General features: G+C 41.9%; 1 protein-coding gene across 2 annotated transcripts in view; it reads right to left on the bottom strand.

The window, feature by feature from the left end:
• Positions 1-328: 328 nt before the first annotated feature.
• Positions 329-18,012, bottom strand: part of LOC149811976 (Cyclophilin-like peptidyl-prolyl cis-trans isomerase family protein) — a 98,750-nt gene continuing 81,066 nt past the window's right edge. For both annotated transcript variants that reach the window (XM_089992556.1, XM_089992555.1), the window contains exons 7-8: positions 833-921; positions 329-737 (exon numbers count right to left, since the gene is read on the bottom strand). In XM_089992556.1, the coding sequence (XP_089848682.1) occupies positions 717-737; positions 833-921 (110 nt within the window). In that variant the 3' untranslated portion in view covers positions 329-716. The remainder of the gene's footprint in view (positions 738-832; positions 922-18,012) is intronic.

Genomic DNA, 18,012 nt, shown 5'->3' with positions numbered 1-18,012 from the left:
AAAACTGTAAGAATTTTAAGAAATTGGGTCAAATTAGCCATATATACAATCATTTTTCATTTTAAATAAGCATATATTTCATTTGCTTCTCTTTTAATGATTGGTTTAGTTTTTCAGAATGACTAGTCTTTTTTATTCTCATGGTCGGATGCCTCATCCTCTGGTGAGAAAGTTACACCTTGGTTATATATTTGATCTTGTTACAATGAAGGGTACAATTCTCGCTTACTTGGGAAAGTTTTAAGTTAACATAATTTGGAAGTTTCACCAATTCATGTCATCAATAAGAAGGAACATAAATGAAAGACGAGATTGATCAGAAGAGATGTTGTTCTTTGCCACAAAGGCAATGCCTTAGATATTATTGCCAGAACTAAAAAACAGGTAAAATGAGGCTTTGTTGCTGTCCATCCTTCAACCTAGCCTGGATGCTGTCCCCAGTGGAATTCATCCAATAAATCCTTTCATCTCTATGGACCCAATGTAGGCACCCCTTGACTTTTAGGAGGAACATGACAGGGAATGTGGTGATAATTTTGACAAAAGAATGGCTAATTTTGACAATAGAGGATCGTATGATTACTTAAACAATTTGTGTTATGTTTTCAGTTCAATCATCTCCATTTCATTTCCAACTTTGAGAAACCAACTACAAATGCGTGTATACATCTGAAACATAGGGCTTATCACCACCAAGTTGCAGCATGATTGCTGAATCATGGAAGGCATTTCATTCTCTGCAGCAAAAGGATACAAATGTTACTTCTGGTGTCAATTTGTTGGGAAAGGTATGAGAAGAATAAAGAAAGCTAAGACATGTTCAAATATGGACCTGTCGTTCAATCTCTATGATCGACTCGGATAGCTTTCTCTTTAGTTTGGACCTCTCTTGCTCACAGTCTAGGCTTGATTTGTTGGTGTCTACCACATCAGTTTAACGGAATGAGTAGAAAGATAGACATAAGCTGATTTTTGGCAATAACGAATAAAACTAGAAAAGCTATATAGACACAACATAATGCCATAAACACACCAACAATTCAAAACTAGGACAACATCGTTTAGATTGGAGTAAGCATTATTAGCATTGAGAAATAATGAAGTAACTAATTTTTGGCAACAGATTTATAAAACTAGGAAAAGCTATACAGAAACAGAAACATAATGCCGTAAACAGATCTACATCTACAATCCAAAACTAGGACCACATGGACAAAGAAAAGTAGAGTAAATATGCACGCATATACATGCCCACACCACACTCATGCAACAAGCAACCAGAAATCAATAAAAACATGTAAGCTAGTTGCAGTCTTATAAAGGCCCTTGTCACATCTTTTTAGGGGAATAACCACTAATAGCTATGTTGTTAGTTGTCCCTAGGAGCTACAACTACATTTGTCTTAGCTTCACAGCAATACAACTGTGTGTGTGTGTGTGTGTCACAACAGAAATGGGTCAAAGAAAGTTTTGGCACAAGTGGAGTAAAGAGGTCCAGCCAGAACCTAATGATGGACATGCTCTTGCAGTGGTGTATGGGGGTGTCTGAATCACATGAATTCTCAGACGGATCTCCGCATAGGCCCACCCATAGATCCAAGGAATTCAAATTTCAAACACAATAGCTCAGATACCTCTTTTTTAAGAAGTCAGATGATTTTATAAAGGGAGATATGAGGTACACTTTTCTGACCCCCTCGCACTTGGATGAGAGATCCCTGGCTATCACATATGATTCAAGCAAATCAAATGGCCCTTAGCGGGTTCAACCCCAGTAAGGTAAAACACCATCCACAGCAGCCATCTCACCCTATTTACAAGAGAAAAGCTGCATAATTTAAGTGGTTACTAACGTGTGGAGGAATGATACTGATTGCCATCAATGCTGAGAAATAGAAGGGAAAAAAAAGAAAGATATGGTGGTTCAGTTCCCTCCCTACTGACCTGGCTTTCCATCCAAAGCAAGAAATGAATGATTTTTTTTATCCAGTCATCATCCGTCTCTCTCAATCATCCCTAATAGATCTTCCCCGTTAGTGAAAGGCTTCTCTATGGACTTGGGAAGTGCATCTGCTCATTTGAAACTCGTTTTTCTCTTTCCCCAACCCAAGAGAAATCGGACTTCGGCATCTTCCCAGACCTACTGACACACCCAATTACGGTTTTTCTAGTTCATGGAGTGGATCAATCCTCCCTTAATCTTAATAGTTGTGTGCTTTCTACTTAGAGAAAGCAAAGATGGTTTCAGCGGGAAACAAAGCCCATCCCAAGAATTAAGGTGGGTTGTTGCCTTCAGCAAGTTCTATTCTCAACCGAATCCCACATAAAAAAGCTCGACATTACTCCATACTAGGTATGGAATAGCAAATGTTGTTCAGACTTCAGACAATTAATGACAATAACTATTAGTATCATCATAATCATGATCATTATCACTGATATTCTCCATTGAAACTCAGGATAGAAAAAGCTTCCTTGTATATTTTTGTACCTTCAAATGCCCAACTCCCAAGAAATATACAAATCATGACATATGATTGACATTTTTACTTGAGACTCTAGTAGCTGGCCAAAAGACAGCTGATACCCTTGCCAACCTTAAAGTCTATGAGCTAGACTTACAGAACACATCTACTATGTTTGATCAGTCAAGAAGGTCTGAGAGATTGTATTATTAAGTATCCGTTCTTTGGTATAAAACCCAGACAATTGTTACAGATCTATGCAATGAATCTTTCTACCATGCTAAATTTTTTGACAGACTTTTTGAAAGGAAAAATTACAGGAGTCTAGCTTGATGGAAGCTGTGGTGTAAAATATTAGGAGCCAAAGTGTGAGATGGTGGACAATGACTAAAAAGAATAATACTGGAAGCAGGAAAATAGATAATTGGAGCTGGAATTTGACAAAAGCCAAAACAGAGAGAACAGGAAAAAAGTAAAAAACAATGAAAGCAAATGATTTTTAGTCCAAGTAATTAAAGAATGTAGGTAAAATGCTTTATTGTTTAATGTAAAAAGATACTTCAGGGGGCGTTTGATTCGCTGACAGACCTGGAAAAGGATACCATGTCCTATTCTGTTCGTGTGTCCTTGTCCAAGGCTGGACTGTTAAGGAAAGTGTTGAAAACGTGAACAAGGAAACCATGGACAAGGTCAATCTCCAAAAGATGGAGCTGGAATTGAGGGGGTGTGATAAGGAAGGTGGTGTCAATGGTTGTGCTCAGAAAGGCAACAGGGTGGAGCTGGAGCTCGGACTTGAAGAGGCATGATAAGGAAGGTGTTGACAATGTATATGAGATGATGGAAAGGAAAGCTCATCAAGGCAACAATGCTCCAAGGCAATCTCTCCAAGGTGGCACGTTGAAGATGGCAAGTCATAAGAATGAGGAATCTCAGCACAAAATAGAAAATGTAAGCCTACCTTGTGAGAAAATTCTATTCCTGAGCCTCCCAATCTTGTAAAGGCTGGCAATCTGGTCTCACCTACCCTAACAAGAGTCTCATCAAATTGTAAAGATTCTTGTATATATGATGTATGTAGCTAACTCACCAAAAAACGTGTGAGTTAAGAGAGGTTAAGAAAAAAGAAAAGAAAATAGATGACTCCTTTTGTCGCGGATGTAGGCATCATTGGCCGAACCACAAAAAATCATGTTTGGTGTTTGGTTGTGTGTGAGCTTTCTTCATTTTCAAATTCTTTCATGGTATCAAAGCGGGCACAATCTCCATAGTTGTCGTCCTCCTGGGAGTGCTCTTGACGTGTGTTCATGGCTGGTTCAAATTCATCTTCAGCATCAAGCATGTCTTCAAGCCTTACGTTGTTCCCCGATCCTCTTGTGCAATGAAACACTTTCTCAAGTCTTGTATTGGTCAAATTGAATCGCACCAGCTATCTTCTATGGCGTTCACAGATAGAATCGGTAATGTATAGACAAGACTTAATTAAATATGTTGATGGCTCCTTCCTCCAAATCAGTTAATTATGCAAGGTGAGCAGGCTTCTTCCAATCCAGAGTTTTTTTATGTAAAAAATAATCGATCCATTGACTCTCAGTTGGATAAAGACTACTCTCTCTGAGCCTGTGCTTGGACAAATAATAAGGTTCTCTACTGCTCGTGATACTTGTCTTGCTCTGGAGAGTTCTTATTCGTCCAAATCGAAACTAAGAATTCTCCAATTGAAAAGAGAACTCCAAAATGTTAAGAAAGATGACAAATCTATGATTAATTATCTCAATCATGTTAAATTTATTGCTGATTCACTAAGGGATATTAGTGAGGAAGTTAAGGATGGGGATCTTGTCTTGGTCTCCCCGCCGAATATGAGAGTTTCATCACCATCGTTTCTGCCTTTCAAGACAAATTACCGATGTTTGTTGAAATGTTTGACATGCTTCTCACTCAAGAGAAGAGACCGAAACTGTTCATGCCAAAGCAACATCATCAAATTGAATCCTCTTTAACCACCTTCTTTTATCAAAGAGATCGAGCTCACAAAAACAACTTTTGAGGCTGTGGAGGAAGAGGACATGGCCTTGGGAGAAATTTTCAAAACAATTATGAAGCTCAGAAATCAGGATTCAACTAAGCTTCCAACTCAAATCAAGATGGGGATGTGGTGTGTCAATTTTGTGGGTGCAAAAACCACATTGCTCAATGCTATGATATACTTAAGGCCTTTGCTGTTATGGCCTTAAACTCTTCTCAAGATAATGTTTGGTACCCAGCTACTGGAGTAACAAATCATGACTTTCAATGATCAAGGTATGGTTGATAAGAAAGAATACCAAAGAAATGACTCCATTACTGTTAGGAATGGTGCAAGTTTACCTATCACTAACACCGGTAATGTAATCCTCAACTCCAACTAAAACTCTTTTCTTTTAAAGAATGTCCTACAGGTTCCCAACATTAAGAAAAACTTATTATTTGCAGCCAATGTTACCCATGATAACAATTGTATTTTTGAGTTCTCCTCTCATAGATTAACTGTGAAAGATATGCAGAAAGAAACCATTCTCAAAAGAGGATCAAGTAGGGACGGTTTATACGTATAGGCAAGAGCTTCTCAGAATAATGACAGAATGGAAAAAGAGGTTTAGGCCATCCTAGAAAAAAGGTGTTTGAGACACTTGAGAAAAACAATATTTTATGTTTTGAAAAGAAACCAGTTATCAAATTTTTGCTCTACATGCATGATTGCTAAGATGCATAAATTACCTTTTGATCATGCTAAATTTCATGCTTCTCATCCTCTTGAATTTATTCATGCTTATTTATGGGGACCTTCTCCTTGTTTATCTAAAGAAGGTTTTAGATATTATTTTAGCTTGGTTGATGACTATTCAAGATTTTCTTGGAATTTTCCCTTGACCAAAAAATCTGAAACTCAAAGATAGTTTAAAATTTTTAAAGGCATAGTGGAAAAACAACTTGGAGATGAGATTAAATTTTTTTATAGTGATGGTGGTGGTGAATTTTTAAGTACAAGTTTTTCTCAATTTTTGATGAAAAATGGCATTAAGAGATGATTGTCATGCCCACATATACAGCAGAAAAACAGAGTTATTGAAAGAAAGCATCAACATGCGGTTGAGGCAGGTATGAGCTTAATGACATATGCTTCCATGAAAACTAGTTTTTGGGTTGATGCTTTTCGTATGGCCATTCATATTATCAACAGATTGCCAAGTGTCAATTTAAACAACAAATCCCCATTTGAGTTGATTTTCAAAAGACCGCCTCATGATTATTTTAAAGTTTTTGGGTGCATGTGCTACACTCATCTCATTCCTTTCAATCAGACAAAGTTGTCCCCCAAGTCTAGGCCATGCGTTTTTATTGGATATGGGTCCTGTCATAAAGGATTTATTTGCTATGATCCCATATCAAAAAGAGTTTTTATCTCCCAGCATATTATCTTTGAAGAACATAATTTTTTGTATGCCGGAACCAAAGAACCCACTACTTCCATAGAGGTGAATGAGTGGCTTCATAATCAAAACCTCAAAAACAATGTCTCATGTTCTAAACTTGTCTAAGATCCATCAATCCCAACCTGTTTTTGTCTATCGTCAAGTGTATGAATCTGAAAATCAGATCCAAAACCGTCCCAATCAGGTTGAACCTTGCTTTGAAACATAATCCCATAATCATCCTATTGAACCTGAGTTAAATGTTGAATCCAAGCCTGCTGAACCCATCAGTCCAACCGATTCCCATGAAGCTCCTACTAATCCTGAATTGGATGTTCAAAACTCCAATGATGGTATGAACATTGTAGTCGACCTCACCTCCCAGTTTTCTGTTCGAACTCATCATATGATCACTTGATCACAGGACGACACACGCAAACTTAAAACCTTTGTTGCTAGTCTTTATCCTATTCTTGAAACCAGTGAATTAACCCAAGAAGAGAAAGAACCTTGTAACCTTAAACAAGCTCTTCAAGATCCCAAATGGGTTCAAGCCATGAGAGATGAAATGGATGCACTTCATAGAAACCATACCTGGGTTTTGGTTCCCCCAAGTAATCATCATAACATTGTTGGATGCAAATAGATATATCGTGTGAAACAACATGCTGATGGTAGCATTGCCCGTTACAAGGCCATACTTGTGGTCAAAGTATATAGTCAACAAGAGGGATTAGACTACTTTGAAACCTTTAGCCCTGCGATCAAGCCTACCACTATTAGAACTGTTTTGTCTATTGCTTCAAATCAGGGTTGAAAATTTTGCAACTGGATGTAAATAATGCCTTTCTGCACGAGTTTTTGAAAGAGGTCTACGTGACTCAACTTCCTAGATTTGAAAATAAGGAGTTTCCAAATCATATATGTAAACTTACTAAAGCCCTTTATGAGCTAAAGCAAGATCCTCGGGCTTGGTTCGAAAGGCTTCATAATTATCTGATTGGTTTTGGTTTTGTTGAATCTAAAGTTGATTCATCTATATTTACCAAATGATCTTAAGTAACTTATGTATGTTATTGTGTATTAGGATGACAACATTGTTATCGGGAGCTCTCAAAGGCAAGTCCAAATTCTTATAGATAATTTTGGATGTGAGTTTTCCATAAAAGATCTTGGGGAGTTGCATTTCCTCTTGACAATTGAAGTTCATAAGATTGCAAACGATCTCCTGATGTCCCAAAGGAAATATATTTATGATCTTTTGACTAAAACACAAATGACAGAGTCCAAACCTATGGCCATCCTTGCTGCTCCTAGTGTGACTTTGTCTAAATTCAGTGGAGAACCCATGCTTAATGCTACTCAATATCGTAGTGTAGTTGGAGCACTTCAATATGTTACTCTAACTATGCCTGATGTTGCATTCTCTATTAATAAGGCATTTCAACCCATGACCACTGAAATCATGTAAAGAGAATTTTGTGATACTTAAAGGGACGATTGACTTTGGCCTTAAAATTGTTAAATCTAGTTCGTTGGAACTGACTGTCTTTTTTTATGCATAAGCAACATACTGTGGCCAAATCTAGTACCAAAGTGAAATACAAGGCTTTGGCAAGAGCCGTATCTAAGATAATGTGGTTGAAAAATCTCTTGAATTGGGTATCAATCATATTGCTATTCATACACTATGGTGCAATGATCTTGGAGTTACCTACTTGTTGCTAATCCTGTTTTTCATGCGAGGACAAAACACATTGAAATTGATTATCACTTTATTTGAGAAAAAAGTTGCCAAACAAGAAATCAATGTGAAGTTCCTTCCCTCTGAAGATCAACCTGCAAATATTTTTACTAAAGCTCTTGCAGGGCCTAGGTTCTACAAATTGAGAGACAAGCTCAATCTTCAAGGCTGGTGATTGGCTTGAGGGGAATGTGTTAAGGAAAGTGTTGAAAACGTGGACAAGGAAAAGGAAACATGGACAAGATCAATCTCCAAAAGGTGGAGCTGGACATGAGGGGGTGTGATAAGGAAGGTGTTGTCAAGGGTTGTGCTCAGAAAGGCAACAGGGTGGAGCTGGAGCTGGAGCTGGACTTGAGGAGGCATGATAAGGAAGGTGTTGACAATGGATATGAGATTATGGAAAGGAAGGCTCATCAAGGCAACGTGGTAGAAGGCAACAGTGCTTAAAGGCAATCTCTCCAAGGTGGCACGTTGAAGATGACAAGTCATAAGAATGAGGAATCTCAGCACAAAATAGAAAATGTAGTCAACCTACCTTGTGAGAGAAAATTCTATTCTTGTGCCTCCCAATCTTGTAAAGGCTGGCAATCTGGTCTCACCTACCTTAACAAAAGTCTCATCAAATTGTAAAGACTCTTGTATATATGATGTATGCAGCCAACTCACCAGAAGATGTGTGAGTAAAGAGAGGTTAAGAAAAAGAAAAGAAAAGAGAGGACTCCTTTTGTCGTGGACTATGTCACAAGGATTCGGCTAGCAGGGTGCCGCACCCACGTCGACGCGATGCGGGTGCGGTCAACCTGACCCTGGGTGCGGTCAACGCACCCACGGTCATTTTGGTCAAATTTTCGGACTTAAAAAAAAATTGCCAAGAAATTTGTTTTGCCCTATATGTCACAGGGATTCTCCAACTAGGTGCCGCACCCGCACCCGATGCGGTCAACCTGACCCTGGGTGCAATCAACGCACCCAGGGTCATTTATGTCCAACTTTTGGACTTTATATATATATATATATATATATATATATATATATATATATATATATATATATATATATATATATAATTTTTTATATTTTTGCCGCACCCAGGTTTTTTGAAAGTGCCGCACCCCCGCACCCGCACCCGCGTGACATAGGTCGTGGATGTAGGCATCATTTGCCGAACCACGTAAAATCGTGTTTGGTGCTTGGTTGTGTGTGTGAGTTTTCTTCATTTTGTAAGATATCTGTTAAAAGAGAAAAAAGAAATATTGTTTCAGTTTGGGTAGCAGTATGTAATTAGTGAAAAATAGATGGATTCTTTTTGTAACCTATTATTAACTAATTTCTTTAAGAAGGGATTAGGGCCTAATGCAGAATAATGATTTTCTTCCTCTCTCTCTCTCTCTCTCTCTCTCTCTCTCTCTCTCTCTCTCTCTCTCTCTCTCTTTCTGTTTTTTCAGAAACCCCAGCCGACTTCAACATGGTATCAGAGCCACTCATCCTGGGTGACTAACATCGCCGACAACGACGTTGCTGCAACCGCCGCCTTAGGACGTCGTTGCGCGAAGACGTCTCTGCAGTCGCCACCGCAATCACCTCTGTGTGCAGGTGCCGACGTTGCCTCGACAGTCATCGTTGTTGTTGCAACTGTGACGCTGACGCAACTGCTGTGAAAGTCATTGTTGTTGTCGCGTCTGTGCAAGGGTTGGTGCTTCTGGTGTCGTTGTCGCCGCTGCTACTGCTGGGGCCGCCGCTGCGTCTGCCGTGACTGAACCATCTTGTGGAAGACAAATCTGGGTTTCAGATCTGTGTCGAGATCACCATCGAAGTCTGAATGCAACAGGTCGACGGGTGATGCAGCCAGGTCTGAATATGGTTGAAGTTGAAATTGATGTAGCAGGTTTGCAACCTCCAACATGATGCAGTCGTGATGATCGTGGAGTGCGGAGTGCGGAGTGTGGATCGTGGAGAAGACCAGATCGAGTGGAGATCTGATGCTGAGAAGTTGTGAAATCAGATCTGTTTTTTTTTGTGTCAGACGCTGATCTGGAATCAGATCTGACGTCAGATCTGGTTGTGGATTTATCGTGGTGGGGGCCTGGCCAATATCAGATCTGACGAGTCCCTAAGTCAGATCTGACGTGATTTCCTGTTTCTTCGTGTCGCAGATCAGATCTGGACTGATCAGATCTAGGTCAAGTCTGGTGGTTGTTTGAGCCTAAGTCAAGATGTCTAAAGATGGTGATAAAAAAAGGGAGCTGATTGGAGAATATAAAGCCTTTACGAATCCTTTTTCGTATGGGTCCTCTGTCAAGCTAGATGACTCTAACTATACGAGGTGGTCTCAGACTTTTATGATGTTCGTTTTTTGTCATCGAAAAAAACATATTCTTTTAGATCCGAAACCACCCGATAAATCTGGGAAATACAGCACATGGGATGAAGATAACGATATCGTTATGTCGTGGATGATGAACAACGTATTGCCTCATATCGCTGATGGACTTATTTTTACTACACCACTGCTAAAGAGATGTAGGGCAACCTTCGAGATACGTACTCTCAAGAGACCAATGTAAGTCGCATCTTACAAGTCGAGCAGAAGATTTATCAACTGCAACAAGGAGATCAGACGCTGACCCAATATTATGCTTCTGTCAAATCTATATTTAAAAGACTGAATGCACACAGGCCTCTATGTTGTACCACGCAGAAGTTCCATCAGGAGCAAACCATGGTTGCAAGATTCCTAACTGGACTATCATCTGAATTTGCGGTTGCCAAGGTTCAAATGTTGACAGGATCAGATGTCCCAACTCTTGCCGAAGCCTACAACCGCCTGAGTAGACTGGCTATCACTCTTCCACAAACTCATTCTGATTCTCAAACATTGGCGCTTGTAGTCATCCCAGTTCGGGGAAGAGGAAATTTCCTAAATACGCATGGCAGAGGTACAGGAGGAAGAGGTAGATTTTAGTGTACCTACTGTGGCAAATTGGGACATCTTGAGGACAGGTGTTGGGATAAAAATGGTAGACCCCCCACTTCTAGTCAGACATCAAATGTGTCCAAGGCTTAAATTGCAAAGCTTGACATGGAGATTCCCACTGGCTCCTGCAATGACTCGGACACTCTTAGTCGTGCAGATTACGAAGAATTGATGTCTCACCGTCCTTCTAGTTCGAACGCAGCTACTCCCATTGCTGATGTTGCTTACTCAGCAGGTGAAGGATTGAATCACCAAGGTAGTAGATGGATTATTGATTTGGTGCCTCTAGACCCCATGTGTGATCATCACAAGGTTGTCCTTGCCGATGGGAGTTCATCTCCCATTATGGGACAAGGAAATGTTTTCATCTCTCTGACAGATGTGCTTCATGCTCCTTCCTTTCCTCAAAATTTATTGTCAGTTAGTCGTATTGCAAAAGAGCTCAATTGTAGAGTGATTTTTTATCCTTTGTGTTGTATGTTTCAGGATTTGCTGACGGTTAAGTCACAGGGACTCGGCAAAACAGGTGCCGCACCCGCGTCGACGCGACGCGATGCAGGTGCGTGTGCGGCACCGGGTGCGGTCAACACGACCCTGGGTGCGGTCAACGCACCCAGGGTCATTTTTGTCCACTGTTTTGGCGTTAAAAAAAAAATCCCCGATGAAAAGGAGGATTAGGGCAAATAAAAAAAATTGCCCTAATCTCTCCTCTCCTCCTGAGCTCGAGCTCTCTCCTATCGACGCCCCATCTCCGCCTCCCAGGCTCCTCCTTTCGGCTCCTCCTCTCCTTTCGCAGGTAAGTATCCTCTCTCACTCTCTTCTTGGGTCGGCAGGGGAGGGGCCGAGCACCCCCTTCCCTTCTCACTCTCTTGTTGGGTCGACAGGGAAGGGGCCATGTAAAACCCACGTAAAAAAAAATATCGGACCCGAGCCGGATCGGGTCAGGACCCGATCCGAGCCCGTTATCGGCAGGGTTTTAAAACCCGACACAGAGGGAGGATTTGTTTAAACAAATCCTCTCCCCTGTGTGCCGCAGCTCACCCGCGTCGCTCCACCCCCTCGGCAGATAAGGGAAACCCTTGAGGGTTTCCCTGAATTTCGCCCCCCCCCCCCCCCCCACGAGCTCTTTAAACGCATCACAGGAGGGCAGAGGGGGCATGCCTCCCTCTCGAGCCTCCTTCTCCTCGCACTGACGCCCCTGTGAACCGCGTCGCCACCTCCGTCTCTCATCTCTCCCCCTCTGCATCTCTTCTCTCCCCGACATCCATCTCTCTCTCGTTGCCGACGCCGACGCCGACGTTGGCGAGCTCCTCTCTGTCGAGGCAGCCCGACGACTTCCCTCCTCTTCGGCAGCCCCAGGTAAGCCCTCCCACCTCTTCTCTTCCTCCCATTTTGTTTTTTTTCCTCTTCTTCTACCTTCTCCTCTCCCGACAGCCGTAGGCAGGGGCCAAAGTCCCCTGCGACTCTCTCTCTCTGCTTACCTTCCGGCAGGGGCCATCGGCCCCTGCCCCTCTTCTTTTAAAAGCCAGCAGGGGCCGATGGCCCCTGCCATTTTCTCTCTCAAGCCCGACAGGGGCCTTTGGCCCCTGCCCCCCTCCTTTTTTTAAAGACCAGTAGGGGCCGATGGCCCCTGCCCTTTTTCTCCATGAACGACAGGGACCATTGGCCCTTGCCTCCTCTTTTGGAAGCCGCAGGGGGCCTTTGCCCCTGCGCTCCCCTCTCTCTGCTCATTTTTTCGGCAAGGGCCATCGGCCCCTGCCTCCCTTTTCGGAAACCCAGCAGGGGCCGATGGCCCCTGCCCTTCTTTAAACATCCGGCAGGGGCCGATGGCCCCTGCACTTGTTTCCTTTGGCGGCATGGGTCATTGGACCCTACCCCGTTCTGTTTCAAGTCGGCAGGGACCGTTGATCCCCCTGCCTTGTTTTGCAGAGAAGTCGAAACCCCAATCCTTTATTGCCGTTTTCCCTATTCATTTAAATGCATACTAATAATGTACCTTTGCAGCTTACGCAACAGGCCCCGTTCGTGCTCCGCGGCCCGACCCTCGTATTATCCTCACGCATAGGCGTACGCAGCTACACAATATTCTGAGGTAGGGTAAAGTCGCATAAAGGGCAATAAATGAACCTATTTAAGTTAAAATAATTAAGATGCCCATGCTAGATATGCTCAGAGTTATATTGCTTCTGCATTTCGCATTATCTTGTTTGTATGTTCATGGGTCGAGGTACAATTTCATTCTTCGATCATTATTTTGCATAGTTGTTTATGAGTTTGAGGTGTGGTTTCGTACTTCTTGAAATACATATGCCCTTGTTTGCTTGCATACATTTTTGCCTGCACGTTTCTTTTGAGTGAGGTACCACTTCGTGTCTCGTGTATTACTTATGACCTTATGTGTTTGCCTATCTAAGTGGTCAAGGTATGGTTTTGGTACCTCGTGTGTTACTTATTTGCTTTTCGCTCGATGTGCGGCATTGCAAGTCGAGAGTTGTTTATTGTCATGTTATAATCTGCATATGCTCACACTTATGGTAAATATGTACTTACATAAATGTAGTCTTGTGCCTAACCTGATTTCAGTTGTTTTCAAAACACTAGAAGTTGCGCTTGTGCGCTATAGTTCTTTTAAAGAGGATTTTCTTCTGCAAACCCAGTGCTCTTCAAAATGCACAACTTTTGCAAAGATAAGTTTTAAGTCTTGTCGGATTGCGAAGTCACATTTGGGCCCTCCCAGGTCCACACACTTGGGAGAAATATTTTATAACCCAGATTCGAGTTGCGACCCAATTCGAATAACCCCGATCAGGGGCATGAGCCTATGAATGAGTGGGGTTCTGTTGAAGGACCCATTCTTCATTTATCAATCTAGTGTCGCATGTCGATACTAAGATAAATTTTGGATGCAAGATTGATAGTGTTGTGCCTTGTGTGAATGACTTAATGTGGCATTGTGGCTTTTAAGGATGAATCGTGTCAAATGAGCACTCCTATATTCTTTGGATCGTTATGAAGTTGTGTGTTGGGTGTTCCTTTTGAGAAGCCTACGCACCTCCCTTTTTCAGTGTTGCGTACTTTTAGACATGCACGACATGTTAAGTACTTTGTTGATCGGACAAGAGATCCGAGACGACCTTGTATCATGAAATATGCAAAATATTATTGAAATGAATTCAAGACTTATCTTGTCAAATTGTGTCGTGTTACTTCTTATGCAGATAATATCTGTTGGGGTTTCTTTGGTGAAACCATATCCCTTTTATCGTAGTCGTACTTTTGACAAGTACGTCCGTACTTTTTGACAAGTATGTCTTCTTACGTTGCGATGATTGGATGAGTAGGTTGTGGCAACCTTGATGAGTGCAAATAACAAAATGCTGAGATCACCTAAAGAAGTGATGATTTCCGCCTTCACCGGCAAGATACTCGAGTTGGGTCAAAAGACCAGAGTATGTAGAATGGGTCTTCAGTTAACTACCCCTGATGTACTCATTCGAACCGCTGACTCCTGTCAGGAGAGAGGACGGCAAGGTACAAAAACTTCGATGGACAAACCATTAATGGCAGTTACGAGCAAAAGACTCGGCTTCCCCAATCATCGGAGTTAGGGGAAAGGGACTACCATAATTATCCTAAGTGGTAGCTCTCCATGTTCGGGATGCATCCATTGTTTATTCTCTCTTGGTCACTGACTGTCCCCTTAGGTGTGGACTCAGTCAGCTATCCGGGTTATCTTAAAATACATAGCATAATAAACCCTCGGATCAGTCTAGGCTGTTTCTAGAGTCGTGCCTTGTGCGTACCCACTTGGCCAGTTAATATCGAAACATAATTTAAATCTGATCACACAATTTGTTGAGTTATGCACGTATGAAAGCTATAGCATGCAACGGGTTTCAATACTTATGAAATTGTGTGTGTGGTTAATGTAGCATCGTATTTTGCTTGCTTATGCAGTGCTTTGCTTATAATAATTAGCCTACTTGAGCCAGTGAAATGCTTGTAATAGTTTTAGTATTTTACTCACGATAGTTACTTCATGAATCTGTTGAAATTAAATTGCTATAAAATTGTCTGTCTACTTGACATATTAAATTATTCTGCTTAATTATGTTTGTTGAGAATAGGTGGTTTTAAGTTAAGTCTTTTTATATTTTCTTTTTATATTAGAGGCTATTTGAAATTATTTTGTCATAAAGGGCTTAGATGTAATTAGTCTTTTTAGCCTCTCTCTATTTAACATAGAGAGAAGCCCTAATGAAGGTATGAAGTGTTTTCTCTGTGCAGCCGTCTCTCCCTCTCACTCACTCTCTCTCTTCTATCTTTCCCTCTCTCTCTCTCTACCTAGGGTTTGGTGCTTCTTTCAATATGGTATCAGAGCCACGTGCGATCTTGGGTGCCTGAACTCCAATCTCAGTTTCCTTCAAGCAATATCAGCATCTGCATAAAACCTCTTGGTGGATATCACTCCTCTGCTGATCAACGATCAGCGCCTCTTGGTGAAGATCAGATCTGGCGACAGATTTGTAGTCAGACCTAGTCACGACAATGAAGATCTGACTGGAGGTCATGACTCACATCTGAAGCCAGATCTGGAAGGTGGATGAAGACCCAATGGTCGAGGGTGCCAGAACTCGTCGTGTACAGGGTGAAGATCTGAAAAAAGGGGGGAGGAATCAGATCTTACTCAGATTTGGGTATGTTTGTTGTGATCAAGGAAGACTTGTTGTCATGGTTGAAGTCGCCAGCTGCTACCCATCAAGTGGAGATCGGGTCTGCTGAAGATTGACGTGGAAGTTGACTGTGGCGGGTGGATCGTGGTTTTCTGCCCTGATTTTCTGCTGTGATGCCGTGATCCCCTGCCGTGAGTCCTTGTTGTGTTTATCTCTGCCGTGATGATGTAATTTCCTGCACTGTATTGTTGCCGAGTTCGTTTATTGTCGTGGTTTCTGTGAGTATATGGCTGGGAGTATCGTGGTTCATGCACTGTATTGTTGCCGAGTTCTTTGAAGGCTTATGTTTCTGCGTGCTCAAGTTATCGCTAGTTGTGAATCTGGATGGTAAGTTTATCTCAGATTCTATTCTGTTGTTAGATTTCAGAAGATGAATATTAGCAGTCGTGTTCCCTGCTGTGTCGTGATCTGTTTGGCTGGAAAGTGTGTGATGTGAAAGCAGCATGTTAACTTATTGCAGAATTTTTTTTTAAGCAGCAGGCGTGATTCCCTGCAGTGTGGGAAAATTATTTTGTTTGTGGGAATTGGTTTTTGTCGAGGGATTCTATGTTGAGTTCTGCTACTGGTTGTCTTAGTGGCTGATGCGCGATGATAACACACGCTATTCCTTGTGTTACTTGAAGCCTGTCCAGATTTTATCTCTGGTGTGGAAAACTGTGTAGTCGCGAAAAACTGATGTGTGATAGTCTGAAAACCAGACACATCTTTATCGTGTTGGATGTGTGATCTTGATTTGCAACCAATAGCCATCCGCGGTTGAGGTGGAAGGTGTTGGTCAAGTTTCTTTAAATTTGTTTTAAGTTTGGATCTGAATAGTAGCAAGTCGCTTTTCTCAGATTTCATTGGTGAAATCAAAACTTGATATAGTCGGGTTCGTAGTTGATTGTGGGTGTGCGCGTGTGGTTGCTCCTTGATTTGGTGAATCTAGCCAATTAGTTTATATTATGGCTCCAGTGGTTAAATCAGATGCAGATTCCTCCAAGGATTATGTAACTTTTAGCAGGGCCGAATATGACGAGCTCCTTGCTTTACGATCATCCACTTCGAAGTCTTCTGTTGCGGAGGTTGTGTGCTCGGCAGGTGATGGCCTATCTGGTCAAGGTGATAGGTGGATCATTGATTCTGGAGCCTCTGGTCACTTGTGCGGAAATTCGAGTAATTTTTGGGGTTTAAAACCTGTGACTGGTCAAAAAGGGGTACTTCTTGCTGATGGTAGTTCTTCCCTAATTGTAGGGCAGGGAAGCATGTCTATTACTCCTCCTCTTCAATTGTCGCATGTTCTTCATGCTCCTTCGTTTCCACAGAATTTACTATCTGTCAGTCGAATGACAAAAGATTTGAATTGTAGAGTGATTTTTTATCCTATGGGGTGCACCTTTCAGGACTTGTTGACGGGGAGAAAGATCGGTGGCGGCTATGAGGAAGGTGGTCTGTATTACCTACTCCAACCAGAAGTTTCGGCCTATTCAGCTGGTACATCATCCTCAAGTCATCTATTGTGGCATCATCGTTTGGGTCACCTTCCAGTGACAAAACTTCGTCGTGTCATTCCTCATATACCTCCCTCAGTTTCTTTTCAGTGTGAAACATGTCAATTGGGAAAACATTGTCGAAGCTCTTTCCCTACTAGTCAGAGTCCGTCAAGTCAAGGATTGTTTGATCTTCTTCATGTCGATGTGTGGGGTCCGAGTAGGATTCCGAATAGGTCTCAGTGTCGTTATTATCTAGTTATTGTTGATGACTTCTCAAGGTTATCGTGGGTGTTCCTGTTAAAAGATCGGTCTCAAGGTCCTGTCATTCTTAAATCTTTAATTGCCGAGATAAAAACTCAATTTGATGTATGTGTTAAAATTGTTCGCACTGATAATGCTCTTGAGTTCAAATCCAAAGACTTACTTCAATTCTATTCGGGTAATGGGATTCAACCTCAATTTACATGCCCCAATACCTCCCAGCAAAATGGAGTGGCTGAGAGGAAACATAGACAAATCCTTAATGTTTCTCGGTGCCTTATGATTCAATCCAATATGCCTACTTCATACTGGGGCGATGCAGTTCTGACAGCTGGTTTTCTGATAAATCGCATGCCGTAAAGCTATGTAGAAGACCGGATCCCTATTCAAATTCTCCATCCAGAGGCTCCTCTCTTCCCTATCCCTCCTAAAGTTTTTGTATGTGTGTGTTTTGTGCATAAGCTGGGTCCGGATCGAGACAAACTTGCTGCGCAGTCTATTAAATGTGTTTTCCTTGGGTATCCTAAGAACCAAAAAGGATATCGTTGCTACGACCCTATATCTCATAAAGAGTATGTTAGTGCGGACGTTACCTTCTTTGAGTCTATCCCTTATTTTTCAAGTACTACTCCCAGACTACAGGAGAGCCTTGGTGATATCCTTCCTTTGCCGATTCCTCCCTTTCCGTTAGAGTCGCTTCCTCCTCAGTCCTTGGTTCCAGTGTCAGGTGCGTCTCGCTTCCAAAACCCTCCCATAGTATACATGCACAGGGTGCCTCCATGCCGCCATCACCTCCTTCTCCTCAGGTAAGTAATTCTGAGCAAAATGTTGCCCCTACATCTGATGTTGATCTTCCCATTGCTCTGTGCAAGGGAAAGAGACAGTGCACTCTTTACCCCATCACGCAATTT

Source organism: Nuphar pumila, chromosome 17 (assembly GCF_984573655.1).
Source record: "Nuphar pumila chromosome 17, dmNupPumi1.hap1.1, whole genome shotgun sequence".
Classification (NCBI taxonomy): Eukaryota; Viridiplantae; Streptophyta; class Magnoliopsida; order Nymphaeales; family Nymphaeaceae; genus Nuphar; species Nuphar pumila.
This window is presented reverse-complemented; position numbering and strand designations above follow the sequence as displayed.